The 18,711-nt window shown below is 47.0% G+C and overlaps 1 protein-coding gene across 1 annotated transcript in view; it reads left to right on the forward strand.

The window, feature by feature from the left end:
* Window positions 1–1,807: 1,807 nt before the first annotated feature.
* SNX7 (sorting nexin 7) overlaps window positions 1,808–18,711 on the forward strand; it is a 106,009-nt gene continuing 89,105 nt past the window's right edge. The window contains exon 1 of the mRNA XM_044301486.1: window positions 1,808–2,022. Within this exon, the coding sequence (XP_044157421.1) occupies window positions 1,876–2,022 (147 nt within the window). The 5' untranslated portion in view covers window positions 1,808–1,875. The remainder of the gene's footprint in view (window positions 2,023–18,711) is intronic.

Raw genomic sequence — 18,711 nt, forward strand, 5'->3', positions numbered from 1 at the left:
CAGTGCATTTTCCGATTTTTCCACTGACCCATTGAAAGTCAATGGGTCCGCGAAAAAAAAACGGAAAACGGCACAATGGCCACTGATGCACACAACGGTCGTGTGCATGAGGCCAAATGGACATCTTAGCTTCCTCACTTTTCTGTACCCCCAAATACTATCCTGAAGAAAATTGATTCAAAGTTGACATGACAGGGCATTAAAGTTTGCGGACACAGATCCGCAAAATACGGATTGCATACGGAACACATTCCGTGTGCAATCCGCAATCCATAGACTTGAATGGGGCCACAGACAGCATTTTGTGGACAAGTATAGGACGTGTTCTATCTTTTATGCGGACATACGGAAGCGGATAGCACACGGTGGCGTGCTATCTGTGGATTTTTCAGTCCCATGGAAATAAATAGGTCTGCGTCTTCTGTATGTTGGCAGTGCGAGATCACTGGATCGAATTCCTTTAAATTCCACTTTTTTATGCCCGCCATTTGTATTTTAATGACGCTTTTAAAGGGGTTGTCCAGGTTCAGAGCTGACCCCGGACATATCCCCTTCTCCCCCCACTCAGCCTCCGTGATATGAGCATTGGAGCATTTCATGCCCTCATTTGCCCTGCGCTGAATTGCACAAGAAAAGGGCTTTTTCAGTAGATCCGGTGACGCACTGGGCTTTCCATGAGGTAAGCTAGGTGGAGGCTCCCGCCTAGCAGTGAGCCCGTATTACTGTACAGCGGCGGCACAAAGCGCACGGCGTCATAGCAACCAATGACACCGTGCCTTTTTGCACTCGGGACGGCAGGCGGGGCTTTCACCGTGGTCTGTGAAAATCCACGTATGTGTGAATAAGCCTACATGCACACGAACGTGGTTTGGTTCTGCATCAGAGCCGCAGTTTTGGCGGCTCGGGTGCAGACCCATTCGCTTCAATGGGGCCGCAAAAGATGTGGACAGCTACGTTCCGTAGCCCGGCAAAGAAAGAATAGAACATGTCCTATTCTTGTCCGTTTTGCGGACAAGGATAGGCTTTGTTAGGCCTCTTGCACACGACGTTATGGCTTTTTCAGTATTTTGCGGTCCGCAAAAAATATGGCTGACTTTCGTCTGCATTATGTTTTTTGCAGAACGGAAGAGCTGGCCCTTGATAGAACAGTACTATCCTTGTCCGTTATGAGGACGATAATAGGACATGTTCTATCTTTGAACGGTACAGAAATACGGAAATGAAAAGCATATGGCCTTATGCACACGACCGCAAATTGTGCGTTTTTTTTGTGGGATCCGTTTTTTTCCACGGATCCCTTGTAATAAATGCCTATCCTTGTCCGCAAATGTGAAAAAAGTAGGACATGCACTATTTTTTTTGCTCAAGGGAAACACGGACGACGGACGCGGAACACAAACGGATTAACTATCAGCATTTTTTAGCTGACCCATTGAAATGAATGGGTCCCCATCCTATCCGCAAAAAAAAAAATAACAGAACGGAGGCCAAGAAAAACAACTGTCGTGTGCATGAGGCCTATGGAGTATCTTCCGTTTTTTTTGCGGAACCATTGAAATGAATGGTTCCGTATATGGTCAGTATAAAAAACATTTGTGTGCAAGACGCCTCACAATGGATCTGCAAAAAAAAAAAAAAGGATGCCATATGGACGTTATCCGTTTTAATTTGCGGACCGTAAAACACCAATGTTCCTGTGCATGTAGGAAGTGACTAATATCCCTCGAGCGCCACTGGTTGCTTAGCAGCGAGAAGCCTCTCCCGCGGCTCTTCCGGTCATGCGCAGTCACTCATCAGGGAAAGCCCAATGGAGGAGCGGGGCGGGGAGAGGCTGGCGCCGCCTGCTGTCACTCTGGAGGCCGGCCAGCAGCAGAGATGGAGCCGGGGTCCAGTGCTCCGTGTTTGTCCGCGTCTCCCGGCTGTATCCCCCCGGGGCACAGCGCTCTGCTCACCGCTCTGCCGCTCTCCCCGGACGCGCTGAGGTTTGACGAGGAGGAGGACGACCTGGAGGTGTTCAGTAAGGTACGGCCGCCGGGGGCCAGGAGTTTCTGGCTCCGCAGAAAGTTTTCTGAGTCCTGGAGCAGGCGCTGGGGTGGTCAGGGTGATGTGGACCCAGGGGCCACCAGGGGCCCTCCATCATAGAGAACATCTGTATAGGCTCTGCACAGTCACAGTCTGCTCCTCAGCTGTGGATGGAGACATTACTGGATCTGTTCCCAGACTGGGGGGATGTCACCACTGGTGCCCAGTGGGAGCAGCCGCCGAAACCTTCAGCTGTCCTAAAACTACAACTCCCAGCGTGCACCCATACTCGGCTTAGAAATGAGCGGAGCTTGCTGGGATTTGTGGTGTCACCAGCGCTGGAGGCTCTAAGGATGAATGCACAATGCAGATTTTGTGTGTTTTTTTTTTTTTTTTAACGCTTTCTTCAGTTTTTCTTCCCATTTGAACGCGGGCTTGGCAGCAGAAAGTCCGCAAGTATTTCCAGTGGTTAGTGCTTGGGTCCTAGGCTCGAATCCAACCAAGGACGACCTCTGCACGGAGTTTGTATGTTCTCCCCGTGTTTGCGTCGGTTTCCTCCAACCCTCCAAAAACTTACCGAAGGCGGGATATGGCAGCGCTGGATTTGATGCAGTTTTGCCGCAGATCTCACCCCCGCGTTGAAAAGGGTGAAATCTGCTGAAAGAATTGACGTCAATATCCGCACGGAACAAAGAAAGTGACCAAGTGGCTGCGCACGGGGCAGAAAGTCCGCGCCCAATCTGCGCATAAACTCGGGCCACATCGTTTGTGGTGTGTATTTGTTGTGGTTTTTATGCACATTTTCCCTTCCATTGAAAAGGTTGAAATCAGCGCAAGAAAAACGCAACGAGCGACGCTGCAGATTTCCTAATCCACGCGGCAGGTCCATTTCCAAACCTCAGAGATAAAAGCAAAGTGCACCTGAGGTTTGTGACATCTCATACACAAGCCGGTAGTGTTAGGCCTCTTGCACACAAATGTTTTTTTTTTCCCCCCGTTAACTTTCCGTTTTTTGCATTTCCTATACGGACCCATTCATTTCCATGGATCCACCCCCAAAAAAAGGAAGATACTCCGTATGCCTTCTGTTTCCGTATTTACATTTTTCTGTTCCATTTAAAGATAGAACATGTCCTATTATTTTCCGCATAACGGACAAGGATAGGACTGTTCTATCAGGGGCCATCTGTTCCGTTCCGCAAAAAGCGGGATGCACACGGATGTCATCCGTATTTTTGCCGACCGCAAAATACTGAAAAAGCCAAACGGTCGTGTGCAAGAGGCCTTACGCTGCGGTTTTTCTGCATGAAAATCCACGCTGAAAAACCAAACGTAATCCGCGCCGTGTGCAGGCACCTAAATTAGATTCGCACAATCTCATACACTTTGCCAGTGATTTATTACGCTGCTTTTTTTCTCATGATAATCTGTTCAGAAAAGAAACCGTGCGTAATCTGCAATGTGTGCGGGTAATGCTACTTCCACACTAGTGGTAATATTTTCCGGTACTGAGATCCGGCATAGGAGCTCAATACCGGAAAAAAATGCTACCGTTTTGTCCCCATTCATTGTCAATGGGGACAAAACGTAACTGAACAGAACGGAATGCTCCAAAATGCATCCCGTTCCGTTCCCATACCGGAGAGCAACATGCTGCGGTTTTCTTTCCGTCCTGGGATTCGGAGCAAGACGGATCCGTCATGACCTACAACGCAAGTCAATGGGGACGAATCGGTTTTCTCAGACACAATTGAAAACACATTGACTTTCAGTGGTGTTCATGACGGATGCAGACGGTTGTATTATCAGTAACGGAAGCGTTTTTGCTGAACCCTGCCGGATCCATCAAAAACGCCAGTGTGAAAGTAGCCTTAGGGTACATGCACACAGTCATGTAGTTTATGCAGATTGAGGCTACATTCACGCGACCGTATGTGTTTTGCGGTCCGCAAATTGCGGATCCGCAAAACACGGATACCCACCGTGTGAATGTAGCCGGCCCCATGATAGAAATGCCTATTCTTGTCCGCGATTGTGGACAAGAATAGGACATGCTCTATCTTTTTTGCGGGGCCGCGGAACGCATCTACGGATGCGGACAGCACATTGTGTGCTGTCCACATCTTTTGCGGCCCCATTGAAATGAATGGATCCGCACCCGTTCCGCAAAATTGCGAAACGGATGCGGAGCCAAAATTACGGTTGTGTGAATGTACCCTTATGTTGGTTTTTGTGCGTTTCCGCTCCAAATCCACGTGCTACTTGCGGATTGTGCTGCAGGTTTTGATGCGTTTCTTTTGCCTAAAACGGACAAGAATAGGACATGTTCTATATTTTTTTTTTTTTGCGGGGCTAAGGAACGGACATACTGATGCGGACAGCACACGGTGTGCTGTTCGCATTTTTTACCGACCCATTGAAATGAATGGGTCCGCCTCCTATCTGCAACAAAAAAAAAACCCGGAACAAAAATTGGATCCAGTATTTTAAGCCTCCGATATGCTGATTTATGCGCATTTTGCTTTAGTTTTAGCCGCTTTTGTTTGAGATCCGTTATTTTAGATTGGAAATACTTTATCTGGGACTTTTTTTTTTTGTCTAAAATATATTGTATCTCAGACGGAAATGGCTAAAACATTTGCAAAACTTGCATAACTGAGAATAACGGAAGTTTACAATACAGGATCAGTTTTTTTTTTGTTTATTTTTTTTCTGTTCTTCTGACAGATGAGAACAGAAAACTAAATGGTGACTTGAACCTGACCTTACATGTGAGAGGGTCCCATTGGAAACAGCTGATCACAACAGACAGAGCTGCAGTAGAAAGCATGGTGGACAGCCTGAGCAGTATTCAGTGCATTTGATGAGGCTGGAGGTTGATTTTGGACTACTTTTTGACTCCATCAGAGAAAGCATCTAAGCTGTAGCCACTTTGATTAAAGGGGTTGTCCAGTTTCCCCGTATTGATGACCTGTGCTCCCCCGCCATTCAGCAGTTTGATGAGACTGCGGTGCTCGTGGGGGCTTCCATTCCGAATGTAGAGCATGGGTACGCATCCGTGATGCGGAATGGGCATGGAACGGCGCCCGTGTATTGCGGATCCGCAAATGCAGTCCTCAATACGGCCATGCAGATATAATTTGTCTGGCAAAACGGCCGTGTGAATGGGCCCTTAGTTAGGATTCCTATGCTTACCATTACACCTGTACTTTAGGATAAGTTCACACAGCAGATCCCCCCCCCCCCCCCCCCCCAAAAAAAAAAATCCACCACGGAATCCGAGGCAGAGTCTTTGGTTTCTGTCATGGTTTCAAATGCAGCCGTCCACCTGTGGCTTCAGACACATTCAGTGGGGGTAATCCACCACTATGGCTTCCGGCGGTGTCAGAGCGGGATAAACCTGTGGCAGGACGGACCGCAGAGGGGCCTCCCGTTAACATCTCGCTTAGCCTTTTTCAATCTTGCGCCTGTCATTGCTTTAAATAGCGGCACAAGCGCACAGATGCATGCGCCACTCGTGGCTGGGCACACCTGGAAGTGGGGCGGCTCATGCACAGTCGCCTCTGCATTTGCGCCACTACTCGGAGCATCGGAGCAGTCACCGGATTGACAGGACCAGGTGAGATATCCGGCCCTATCAATCAAGAGGGAGTCTCATGGTCAGCAAGGCCAGTCCCTCGCTGATTTTTCACTAATTCCATAAAATCGAATCCGCTTTGCTGCTACCGTTCTACGCCGACAAGTCCACCGCAGATCAGTCAGGTGTGGACGTAGCTAAATGGTTCCTTCTTGTGACCTAATGATTATGCTCCATAAACGTCCCCGTGATCCCTGATCTGCACCAGACTGATTCCGCCCTGCCCTCCTCTCGCTGCGGTCAGGCTCTGCTGTGATCTGGGTTGGGTAATAGCTATTAGGAGATAATCCCTATCCAAAGTTCTAGTTCCTGGTCCGTGTCTTGTAGCTATAAAGAACGCTGCACTTTTTATTGAATTTCTGTATTGAGTTTAACTGTTGCAAGACTGAAGGTCGATCCGGAGATAGACGCTGGGGAGACGAGCGTTGCAGGGCACATCTTCCCTCGTAATAGAAGTGAATGGGATCCCTGCACAACACGCAAGATACCACAACTATACAATGACAAAAAGATGCTGGGTTTTTTACTATTTTGGGGGTCCCATCAACTTGTCTGAACATATTCTGACGCGGTATCCATTCAAGTGCTGAGTAGTCAGTCCTCCATAGAGCAGTGCTCCAGACTAAAAAAATACCTAGTAGCCATTGGCTCCTGAACTGAAACATTTAGGAGCTAAATTAAATTTTTAGTCGCCAAATCGAAACCGAATCAATATTTTGGTATCGTGACAACACTACGCCGATCAGATCGGCGTAGGGTTGTTTCGATACCAAAATGTTGATTCGCTTTTGTCACCATAAAAAAGTATTGCGATACTCAATACCATGCAAAAAATAAATAAAAAAAAACACCAAAAAAAGCCACGTGCACTTCGAATTTTATGAAAAGTTCGGCCCATAATAGAACAGTCCTATCCTATTTTTTTGGGTGACAAGGTGACTAAAAAATGGCGAATCGCATGGTTTTTATTTATTTATTTCTGTTACAGCGCTCACCGCATAGGAGATATATTTTAATAATTTAATAGTTTGGACTTTTCGGACGCAGAGCTATGTAATATGTTTATTTATTTATTGTTTATATATATTTTATATGTAAAATTGGGAAAGGGGGGATTTAAACTTTAATATTTTACGGTACTTTCATACTAGCGTTTTGAGTTCCGTCACAGGGGCTCTATACCAGAAAAGAACTAATCAGGCATATCCCCATGCATTCTGAATGGAGAGTAATCCGTTCAGTTTGCATCAGGATGTCTTCAGTTCAGTCATTTTGACTGATCAGGCAAAAGATAAAACTGCAGCATGCTACGGTTTTATCTCCGGCGAAAAAAAACACGGAATACTTGCCGGAATGCCGGATCCGGATTTTTTCCCCATAGGAATATATTAGTGCCAGATTAGTATAAAAAGATACAAGACTGATCCGTCTGTCCGCATGACAAGCGGAGAGATGGATCCGTTCTTGCAAAGCATTTGTGAGATGGATCCGCATCCGGATGCGTCTCACCAATGCTTTCAGTCACCTCCAGATCGGCGGATCCAGCAGGCAGTTCCGACGACGGAACTGCCCGCCGGATCACACTGCCGCAAGTGTGAAAGTTGCCTTAGGCCTCTTTCAGACGGCTGTCACGTTTTGGCTCCGGATGCGTCCCGGGTGTATTGCGGAAAACCTGCGCGGGTAGGTACGCAATTGCAGTCAGTTTTGTGTTTTCTTCACTGAAGTTCAAGGTTGTGTAGATGTAATTATTTTCCCTTATAACATGGTTGTAAGGGAAAATAATAGCATTCTTAAAAGTGAATGTTAAGTAAAATAGGGCTGGAGGGGTTAAAAAAAATATAATTTAACTCGCATAAATCCACTTGTTCGCGCAGCCCGGCTTCTCTTCTGTCTTCATCTGTGAGGAAAAGGGCCTTTGATGACGTCACTGCGCTCATCACATGGTCCGTCACATAATCCATCACCATGGTAATGGATAATGTGATGAGCTCAGTGACATCACCACAGGTCCTTTGACAGGTCCCAAAGAAAGAACAGGAGACCGGCAGCTACGCGATCAATTGGAGGAGGCGAGTTAATTTTTATTTATTTTTTAACCCTCATTGGAACTGCGCCACCAATGTTTATTATACTGGGGTGTTGGGGGCCCGCACCTGAGGGGTTAACTGCAGCGGATCGCAGCTCCCAGTCATAGAGGTCGGGTGCTGGCTATATAATTCTGGCACCCGCCTCCTGTATTTGTATTAACAGGTCAGTTATCTTTATCGGCGGCGCAGTGGCCACAGCCCCTCCCCTCCTCCTCCCGTCTGTCTTCTTATTGGCGGCGCAGTGGCCACAGCCCCTCCGCTCCTCCTCCCGTCTGTCTTCTTATTGGCGACGGCGGCAGCACAGGGGGGAGGGAGAGAATCCTCCACTGCGCAGCTGAGAAGAACATGGGCGGCGGGGCAGAGAACTATCATCTCCTGTGCCCCGCCGCTGTATTCAACGGCAGAGCTGCGGCGGCGGGTCTAGTCGCAAATGGCGACAAGACTTTGAAATTTACAAATGGCGACAAAACTTTTAAGTCGCATTGGCGACCATTTTGGTCGCCATCTGGAGCCCTGTAGAGGGAGTCGATCTTCTGCAGCTTCTCCTTTCTCTGATGTTGGCTGGGTTTACAAGTTTAGGTATTTTGATGCTGTTTTTGAAACCAAACCCAGGAGAGGATTCACAAAGAGAATACTTGGGCCTCCTGAATGCAACCATGTCCATTTTTCAGTCTTCAGGTTGTGGAGGCCAGTGTGCATCGCGCACATTTTTACGGTCTACATTGTCAGAATGCCTATTCTTTATTGTATGCAAAACGGTCCCGGGACCTCCACAGACCCTGCCAGAAGACTGGCACACATTAATCCCGAAATCTACTCTCGTTCCTGGCTGGAGTAGACTTCAGTTCTTCCGACAGAAGCCAGGGTCCGCTCCGCTCCGCTAATCCTGGCATAGCACATGGTTACAGGAGTTGGTAAACCTCCGGTGGGCACGGGCAGGAGCAGTCATGTGCGCTCAGCGGTGTACAGAAAAGTACATTTTAAGCGCACAGGGAAAAGTGTCATTTAGGGGGAGAAAGTCTATTAAAAATACAAAATGCATTAATAAAGTATGTTACAAAAAGTGTTAATTTGCCATTAGGGACATTTTAACAAAAATGTATTAAAAAATGTAGTTATTCTTTAATGCCCCTTTAGTCGTTCTTTTCTGGCTGTCATCCTCTTTATTTCTTTTAGGATCCGTTCCTGACTTTAGCTTTACAGAGATATTCCGAGACTTTTTAACTGATGGCCTATCCTCTGGATAGGTCCTCAGTATCTGATTGATTGGGGGTCTGACGCCCAGGATCCCATGCTGATCTGCAATTTGAGAAGGCACCAACGTTCCTGTAAGTGCCCAGCCTTTTCTCAGCTTTTCCACAACCATCGGTCACATCGCCTAGGCGCAGCTCAGTCCCACTCGGTTGAATGGGGCTGAGCTGCAATACCAAGCACAGCCACTAGACAATGAACGGCGCTATGCCTGGTAAGCCGCGAGAAGGCCACTGCACTTACAGGAGTGCTATAGTCTTCTCAAAGTAAAAAAATAGAGATCCGTTAAAAGGTCCTGGGGAAACTCCTTTTAAAGAAACTGCATCAGAAAACCTGAATCTGGAAAGCCAGAAAGCTCTCCTTATTGGGGGGCCCCTCTGCAATGTGTCTATACCCTTATAATGCATCCCCTACGAGACTGCCCCTCTAACTCCTGGGAAACCAGGTTTTCCGTTGGCGTTATTTCTGTGTCTTCTTGTACGATGTTACCTTTGCTTTGAAGTTAAACTCATTCTTCCATGTAGAACATCTGAACCCGGCCGGACAACTCCTTTAATGTTCCCTTCACTCTATTTGGAGGCTGAGAACTGAACAGATGAAAGGAAGCCTAATAACACGTCTCCATATAATGTTTCCAGGGCTGGGCGCGGAGCACTTTCTATGGAACGTTCTGCCCTTCTTCCCTGATATGTGATCTCGTCCTCTCTTCTGTGTCTGCGGTGGACTCCATCACACCTCAGGAATTCTGCTCCCTCCGTGGTTTTACTGGTGTCCAGATGCTGCTGCATTTTTCTGTGGAGGATCCGTACAGCTGGCAGTCCGGGGGCCGGGCCCCGATGTTACTATCTTATCCGTCCCTTCTTCTGTACTTTGCACTGGAGGCTCAGATCTTCACCGTTCCAAAGTTTGCCTGTGCTGCTGATGTGACAGGAAAAGGGGGGCGTCCTCTGCCTTAGACGGTGGCGGCAGGGCTTGTGAGGATTTTGCTTCTGAAACTTGTAGACCGCAGATGATTTTCTAATTAAAGGGGTCTTGCTATTAACCCACTATAATCCTTGGAGCACCTAAACTGAAAATGATCCTAATGAAACGATTTTTTAATGTAGTATACATACTTTTTTGTATTTTTCGTCTCCCCTTGCAAACCACAGAACGTGGGCAGGCTGTGCATTTCATTGAGATGATGCCACACGTTTATTTATCTTTCTGCAGATGTCTGTGCATTTCCGCACCAAATCCGCTGCAGATGTTCCCATAGGTATCACACTTGCATTGAATAGTGTGACATCTGCCCCAAAAAATAATCGGACAACATGCGGTGGATTTCTAAATCCGCACAGCAGGTCAATTTGCTAAGTGTACGTAAGATTTGTCTGATCTCATTCACTTTGCTGGCACTGTTTTACGCTGCGTTTTTTTTTTTCTGCACAAAATCTGTGCGTAATCCGCAATGTGTGCAGGTAGCCTTAGGGCTCTTTCACATGAGCGGATGCTGTGCGGGTAATCTGCTGTGTAAAAGAGAGCCAAGCCCCGTTCTGGACACGGAGCATTAACATCATTGATAATGCTCCGTGCCTCTCTGATCTATTTACTACAATATCACAGTGAGATAAAGTGGTCACCGTGATTTTGTAGTAAAAAGATCACAGAGAGGCACGGAGCGTTATCCATCATGTTAAAGAGGACCTTTCATCGGTCCAAACATTGTGAACTAAGTATCATATGTACAGCGGCGCCCGGGGATCTCACTGCACTTACTATTATCCCTGGGCGCCGCTCCGTTCTCCCGCTATGCCCTCCGGTATGTTCGGTCACTTGGTTATAGTAGGAGGAGACTGCCCGTACTCTCCTGGGCGTCTCCTTCTCCCAGGCTGTAGCGCTGGCCAATCGCATCGCAGAGCTCACAGCCTGGGAGAAAAAAAACTCCCAGGCTGTGAGCTCTGCGCTGCGATTGGCCAGCACTACAGCCTAGGAGAAGGAGACGCCCAGGAGAGTACGGGCAGTCTCCGCCTACTATAACCAAGTGACCGAACATACCGGAGGGCATAGCAGGAGAACGGAGCGGCGCCCAGGGATAATAGTAAGTGCAGTGAGATCCCCGGGCGCCGCTGTACAGATCACGACACTTAGTTCACAATGTTTGAACCGATGGAAGGTCCTCTTTAATGCTCCGTGTCTCTGCTGTCCGGAACGGGGCTTGGCTCTCTTGCATGGGATCCACTCCTGTGAAAGAGCCCTTAGGGAGTAAGGCCTTAATCGTATGTCCGTGATGAAATCCTTGATAAGATGGTCAGTGTTTTATCCATGAAGATTTCCGTGAAGAATACGTGTTTGGTCCATGTGTCCGTATTTTGCTGTCTGTGTGTCATTCCGTGTTCCACAGACACTGCACTGCTAAAAGTTAATTTTCAGAGAGAATACTATAAATTGGATGGCATTCGTGTTGGGTCTCTGTTTTTCACGGACTATATTGGGCGTAATGTATCTGTGAACATGGATGAAAAAGAACCATGATAAAACCATGGACCCAAGGACCGTGCTAATACATGAATATGTAAATACATGTGCTGTCTGTGGAGAACACATCCGTGAATCAGGCCTAACTATGAAATCCATGCAATGCTATGTATTGTGTGCTACAGCCTCTTCCTCAGCCTGTGACATCATGTCAGCTGCAGTGGTCACGTGTCGTGTACTGGTACATGACCACCATGAACAAAAACTGGAGTTGAGGACCGGAACAGCAGCGCTGGAAACGGCGTGTTATTAAAGCGGTTATCTGGGTCTAAATTTTTTTTCCCTCCCCTTCCCCTGCCAGGACCTTCAGCTTATCAATGTACTTTCACAACTTTTTCTATCTCTCTCCAGAGAATGGGAAAATGATCACGTGACGGCGCCCTCTGTGGGGACTGTATTTCCTCTGACATCACGACCAGGCCTCCCTGGTCTTGGCACCCACCTCGTTCCGCCGGAGCTTGACGAGGCGGCCAGTCAAGGATTGCAAAGCTCCACAGGGTGTACCAACACACTAAAGAGTCTCAGTGCACATTGTGTGGGGAACCTGAAGGGACCGGTCCAGCCCGAAGTGTGTCACCACATGAAAAAGAAACATGGTTCAATAACTATTCTTTTTAAAATAAGAACACCTCGTTTGGAACTTACCTGGTCACGCCGCAGCTCATCCCATATAATCCCTTATCTCAGCTCTTAAAGGGGTTGTCCGGGTTCAGAGCTGAACCCAGACATACACTTATTTTCACCCAGGCAGCCCCCCTGAGTCTAGCATCTGATGCTCCGATGGTCTCCCTTGCCCTGTGCTAAATCGTGCATGGCAGGGTCTCTTTTGTTTTTAATAACACACTGTCGGGCAGAAACCGGCTCTGATGGGCGTCTTACTGGCTAGGGCAGCGCTAAATCCCGCCCTACAGTGCCGGTGACGTCACCCGGCTTCCTGGCAGCCCCATGGAGAGCCCCAATGCGTCAGCGGATCTCCAAAAAAATGCCTTTGCCCTGCATTATTTAGCACAGGGCAAAGGAGAGCATCGGAACCTGAACTGCTCCGATGCTCATGTCAGGGAGGCTGCCGGGGTGAAAATGGAGGTATGTCCGTGTTCAGCTCTGAACCCCGACAACCCCTTTAAGCCTGCACATAGTGCCTGAGGGATCAAGCCTGGCTGCGTCAGCATCACTAACTACACGCAGGTTTGGGTGCAACCACACAAGGTGAGCTCCTCCTAATAAAGTCCTTTTTTTTCACCTTTTCTTTAGTGGTCCTACCTATGTCCGCTTCTCTCCTTTTCTGATTTCATGATGCTCTTTGTCAGAATCCCTATCCCAATGGCCATGATGTCAGACCCAGATCCAGAAGTGTTGAATTTTTTGTGATTTACGTGTTCCAGTTGCAGGAAACGTGTGTGTCTGATTGCAACCCCATTCATTCCTATGGCAGCCCTCTACACTGTGACACGTGTTGCACCCAAAATAGCTGTACTCTTAGTTATACCCTAACCCAGGGCCCCTCAGTCTTGCAAGGCAACTGTCCCTTTACTGACATCACGGGCCTTACCAAGCTGATGTCACAGGCCCGCAAGTGCTATTTTGTTGGAGGCTACTATCACACTCGCGTTTGGTGCGGATCCGTCATGGATCTGCACAGACTGATCCGTTTTTAGATAATATAACCGTCTGCATCCGTTCAGAACTGATCCGTTTGTATTATCTTTAACATAGCCAAGACGGATCTGTCTTGAACACCATTGAAAGTCATAGAAAACGGATCCGTCCCCATTGACTTATATTGTGTGTCAGAACGAATCCGTTTGGCTCAGTTTCGTCAGACGGACACCAAAACGCTGCAACCTGAGCGGATCCTTTTCCATTCAGAATGCATTAGGGCCAAACTGATCCGTTTTGGACCGCTTCCGAGAGCCCTGAATGGATCTCACAAACAGAAAGCCAAAACGCCAGTGTGAAAAGTAGCCTTAACATCGAGCATCATTTTTTTTTAACCGGAATGACGGTGGATAGCCTTTCACCTGTTACTACTAGCTGCAGTCATCGCTTTCTATATTTATATAATCAAGCCTCCAACACAATCGACCTCTCCCTTATCACTTAGCAATGTGTGAGACTCAGGTCTACATCTGTACAGAAAAAAGTCGAATGCTGTTTATTTTCAGAGATAGTCGAGTACATTATCCCCTACTGGCCGAGCATTAAACTGTAATTTCAGATTTCTTTTTCTTTGCGGAAATTGACCTGCTATGCGTATTTCCAAATCCACAGCATTTCAATTATGTTTTGCGGTTTTAGCTGTGGATTTCACTCTTTTTCCAATTTAAGGGTGAGCTCTTTGGCAAAACTGCATCAAATCCGCACCAAAATCTGCAATTAGAAATTTTGGTGCAGATCTTCTGTGCATTTGTTCACACTCGTGTGCAGGTGGCCTAACAATCGTAGCACAACTCAGTAGATTTGCCCTTGGCACCAACCATTAGGATATTATCCTGTTTATTTTAGTGCTGAATTTGTGTATTAGTTGCGTTCTAGTGGAGGTAGCTCATTACTGCAGTGATGCTCCTATTGATGTCAGTGCTGCAGTAGTAACAAGTCTCTTAGAGCAGCGGCCCAGATGTCCTTCCCTGTCCATGAAAAGGCAGGTGGGTGTTTCTTCACCAGTGGGGACAGTCCATACCAGGTGAGGAACTCCTGCCAATGATCACTATGGTAGTTCCACTGTGGCTTTGTTCAAAGTGGAGCTGTAATATTGCTACTAGGGATGAGCGAATGGACTTAGGCCTCTTTCACACTTGCGTTGTCCGGATCCGGCGTGTACTCCACTTGCCGGAATTACACGCCGGATCCGGAAAAACGCAAGTGAACTGAAAGCATTTGAAGACGGATCCGTCTTCAAAATGCGTTCAGTGTTACTATGGCATCCAGGACGTTATTAAAGTCCTGGTTGCCATAGTAGTAGTGGGGAGCGGGGGAGCGGTATACTTACAGTCCGTGCGGCTCCCGGGGCGCTCCAGAATTACGCCAGAGCGCCACATGCGCATGGATGACGTGCCATGCGATCACGTCATCCATGCGCGTGGGGCGCCCTGACGTCACTCTGGAGCGCCCCGGGAGCCGCACGGACTGTAAGTATACCGCTCCCCACTACACTTTACCATGGTAACCATTCAGAAAAAGCTAAACGTCGGATCCGGCAATGCGCCGAAACGACGTTTAGCTTAAGGCCGGATCCGGATCAATGCCTTTCAATGGGCATTCATTCCGGATCCGGCCTTGCGGCAAGTGTTCAGGATTTTTGTCCGGAGCGAAAAGCGCAGCATGCTGCGGTATTTTCTCCGGCCAAAAAAACGTTACGGTCCGAAACTGAAGACATCCTGATGCATCCTGAACGGATTTCTCTCCATTCAGAATGCATGGGGATAATCCTGATCAGGATTCTTCCGGCATAGAGCCCCGACGACGGAACTCTATACCGGAAGACAATAACGCAAGTGTGAAAGAACCCTTAGGATGAAACGGGAGCTTCCGTACAGTATTAGAATATATTGACTCCAATGAGCCGAAGTTATTGCTTTGCGAAGTCTCGTAATTTGTACTGTAAAAAAAAAAAATTCCTCTCTGCCTCCTAAATCGATTGTTCACCCTCAATTTACAACAACATTCTAGAATATTGGCTCACTGAAGGGACAAGCTACATGCTGACTATGGAGGTCTATGGAGAGGATAGAGTGAAGATAAGTGATCTGCTGGAGAGAGACCAGCACAGATGCTGCTGCTTGCTCTGTTTTTGGACTCGCCTCAGTGCTGAATTCACAGCTACACTGCTTAGTACTGCTGTATAATATTACAGAGAGATAATGGAGCACTGTGTATAAGAGACTTCATAGCAGCTAGTCTCCACCCACTAGCTCAGGAAAAACTGACAATTGGAAACAGAGCCTGCAGAGGGGGACAATATTGGTAATACAGAATGTAAGTCATATAATAGCCAGTTATTGTGTTATTCTCAATCTACACACTTCACATCTTATTCTGAGAAGTCATCTGAAACGACAGGTGCATTTTATAATACTGAACCTGGGAGTACAATTTTTTTCGCCCTATAAGACGCAGAAAAAAATATATTTTTCATTAGACCTCAGATCAGATCGCAATCAGACCTCATCTGACAGCCCCAATCAGATCCCCAATGTTAAGACCTCAGATCAGAGCCCAATAATATAAAGAAGACCCCCAATCAGACTTTAGATGAGACCCCCCAGCCATGTATAAGTAGCCCCCAGCCATATATCAGCCCCCATCAGTCTCAGATCACAAAATAAAAAAACACTTGCCTCTCCTGCTCCTGGATGCCACCGCTCTTCCTGCCGCCGGCTGTGCTGTGAAGGCTGTGCACAGCGTGAGATCACAGAGCGCACTCACGCCATGCGTAGACTTGACCACCGAGGACCAGGAAGCGGTGAGTACAGAGCCTTCACCACTTCCTGGTCCTCTGGCACTAATGAGCGCTTCCATAATGGAAGCAGCTCATTAGTATTCGCCCCATAAGATGCAGGGACATTTTTCCCCCACTCTTGGGGGGAAAAAATGCGTCCTATAGGGCGAAAAATACGGTAGTTCTTTATTTAAAAAAATATATATTTTAAAATTGGGGTTGCACCATAGGAGACTTTAGCATATTGTTTTACTGCCCACAGTTTCCAAGGCAATCTGTTATCTGTGTGCTGAATGAAGACTCCTGGATAAATCAACTCTACAGTTAATTGCAAAAGATTCTTCATAAAGGTCTTTTCATAAGCTCAGCACAATGAAATACAAAAGACTGACATTAAAGCTGCTACAAACTAATCCTACAGGGATACGAATGTGTGCTTAAAAGAGAGAGAGTGAACCCTTCAGAATTTTCTATATTTCTCACCTGAGTCCTAAAAGTAGATCTAGATAACGATATTGAACAAAGTAGTACAAAATATTTAAAGGGGTCATCCCAGTAATGAAAAAAAAACATTATAAAACTCCTCAGGGCTTACCTATACATTAGTTAAGCTTGATTTCTTTAAAAAAAACAAAACTAAAAAAACTTACACCTTTGCATAGTTCTGTTATCCGTGCTTTGTCTACAAGCTGCAGCAAACCTGTGGGGGCGTGTAACAACAATGCCTGAGCTCTCCCTCATGAATATTTGTGGGTGTGAATAATCTGTCCTTCCCCGCCCCCTGCACTGCTTGCTCTGCACAACCTAACCTTGCATACAAACACAGTCACATGATCACCTCCTAGCTCACACAGTCACCTGATCACCTCCTGTCACATCTCTATATGTAGATAGAGATGTATATTTACTGATCTATATCTGTCTACATATATATCATCAGCCCTCATATGAGCCCCCATGCCTCTCATCAAAAAAAAATAAAAAAAAAAAATATATATATATATATATATATATATATATATATATATATATATATATATATAAATTTTATTTTATTTATTTTTTTTTTTCTGAGAGCCATAGGGTACTTTCACACTAGCGGCAGGGGAGTCCGGCAGGCTGTTCCGGCGGCATCTGTCCCGCCGCTAGTTCACGTGGGCCCCTGCACTGCTGCTCCGTCCCCATTGACTATAATGGCGGCGGAATTACAACGGCAGCGCACGCCGGAAAGCGGCCGGACTAAAAGTACTGCATGTGCGCTGCCGCCGGAACTCCGCCCCTATTATAGTCAATGGGGACGGAGCGGCAGTCCGGGATGCACACGTGAACTAGCGGCAGGACGGATTGTATAGGATGTTCACCCTCCGGAACAGCCTGCTGGAGTCCCCTGCTGCTAGTGTGAAACTAGCCATAGGTTTTCAATTTTTTGGTCAAAATGTATTTTGTGGGGGGCTTGTTTTTTGGCGGGCAGAGGTGACGTTTCCTCTGGTACTATTTTGTGGTATATAAGACTTTTTGATTTCTTGGCGTTACCATGTTTGTTATGGGTGGCGACTCAAAATTGGCTCCCGACGGATTTTATTTTTATTTTAAAGTTCACCTGATGGGGTACCTCATGTGATATTTTTAAACAGTTGGTTGTTACAGATGTGACAAATTATTATAATTTTTTTCCCTATTTTTTACAATAGGAATACATTTTGTTACGTCAGCTGCCGCGAATCGAGTGGACGCAGCTCCTGCAACCACCCGATCACAGCGCCCTACTGCGCTGGGTGGCGAGTTACGTCCCGCTGCTCCGTACACGTTTTGGTTCTGGCCTGGAAGGGGGTTAAATAGAGGACAAACTAGTGATGTGAACCCATCCTAAGGGCCCATTCACACAAACGTATGGCTGTGGTGCCTGTTTTGCAGAACCCAAGTAGTGGTCCGCAAAACACTGTCACCATATATGTGAACTGCATGTCACAGATGGTGATGCAATGCAATGAATTGCTCCGTGATGTACAAGATGCAGCAAAACATAGGGTGTATCTTATGGCGTATTTTGTGGATCGCAGACCCATTCAGTCCGCAACACGGGAACAGCAACCATATGGTTGTGTGAATGAGCTCTTAGAAGTAACCTATAATACAGGTGAACCGGGATTCTTATCTTATTTGACACCATTTACAGTGGTTGCCATAGCATTGCACTACCATTGCACACAGTGCTGCTACACATCCGCTGCACAGATTTGCTGCACGCATTACACACAGCTCTACTACAAAAACACATGCATGCATTATCAGCACTGCATGCACAACGCACACATACACAGCTCTGCAGCACAACCACTATATATATATTTGTAGCACACATACAGCTCTGCTACACAACCTCTATACATACATTTGCTGCACACATTACACAGCTCTGCTACACAACCATATACATATAGATTTGCTGCACGCACTGCACGCTGCTATACAAACACTACACATGGATTTGCCGTACAGATTACACACACAGTTCTACTACAAAACTAGGCAAAGATATGCTGCACACATTACACACACGGCACTGCTTACACAACCACTACACATAGGCTTCTTTGACACGTGACACACACAGATTTGCTGCACACATTACAAAACCGGCTCTGCATGAATCGGCAACCTAATGCGCAGTAGCCTTCCGGCAGCCAGATGAGCGAGAGGGGGGCGGGCACACAGGCTCTGAGGTTTCGTGTACAGAGCCAGGCCACTCCCTAAGGCGGGGA

Source organism: Bufo gargarizans, chromosome 7 (assembly GCF_014858855.1).
Source record: "Bufo gargarizans isolate SCDJY-AF-19 chromosome 7, ASM1485885v1, whole genome shotgun sequence".
NCBI lineage: Eukaryota > Metazoa > Chordata > Amphibia > Anura > Bufonidae > Bufo > Bufo gargarizans.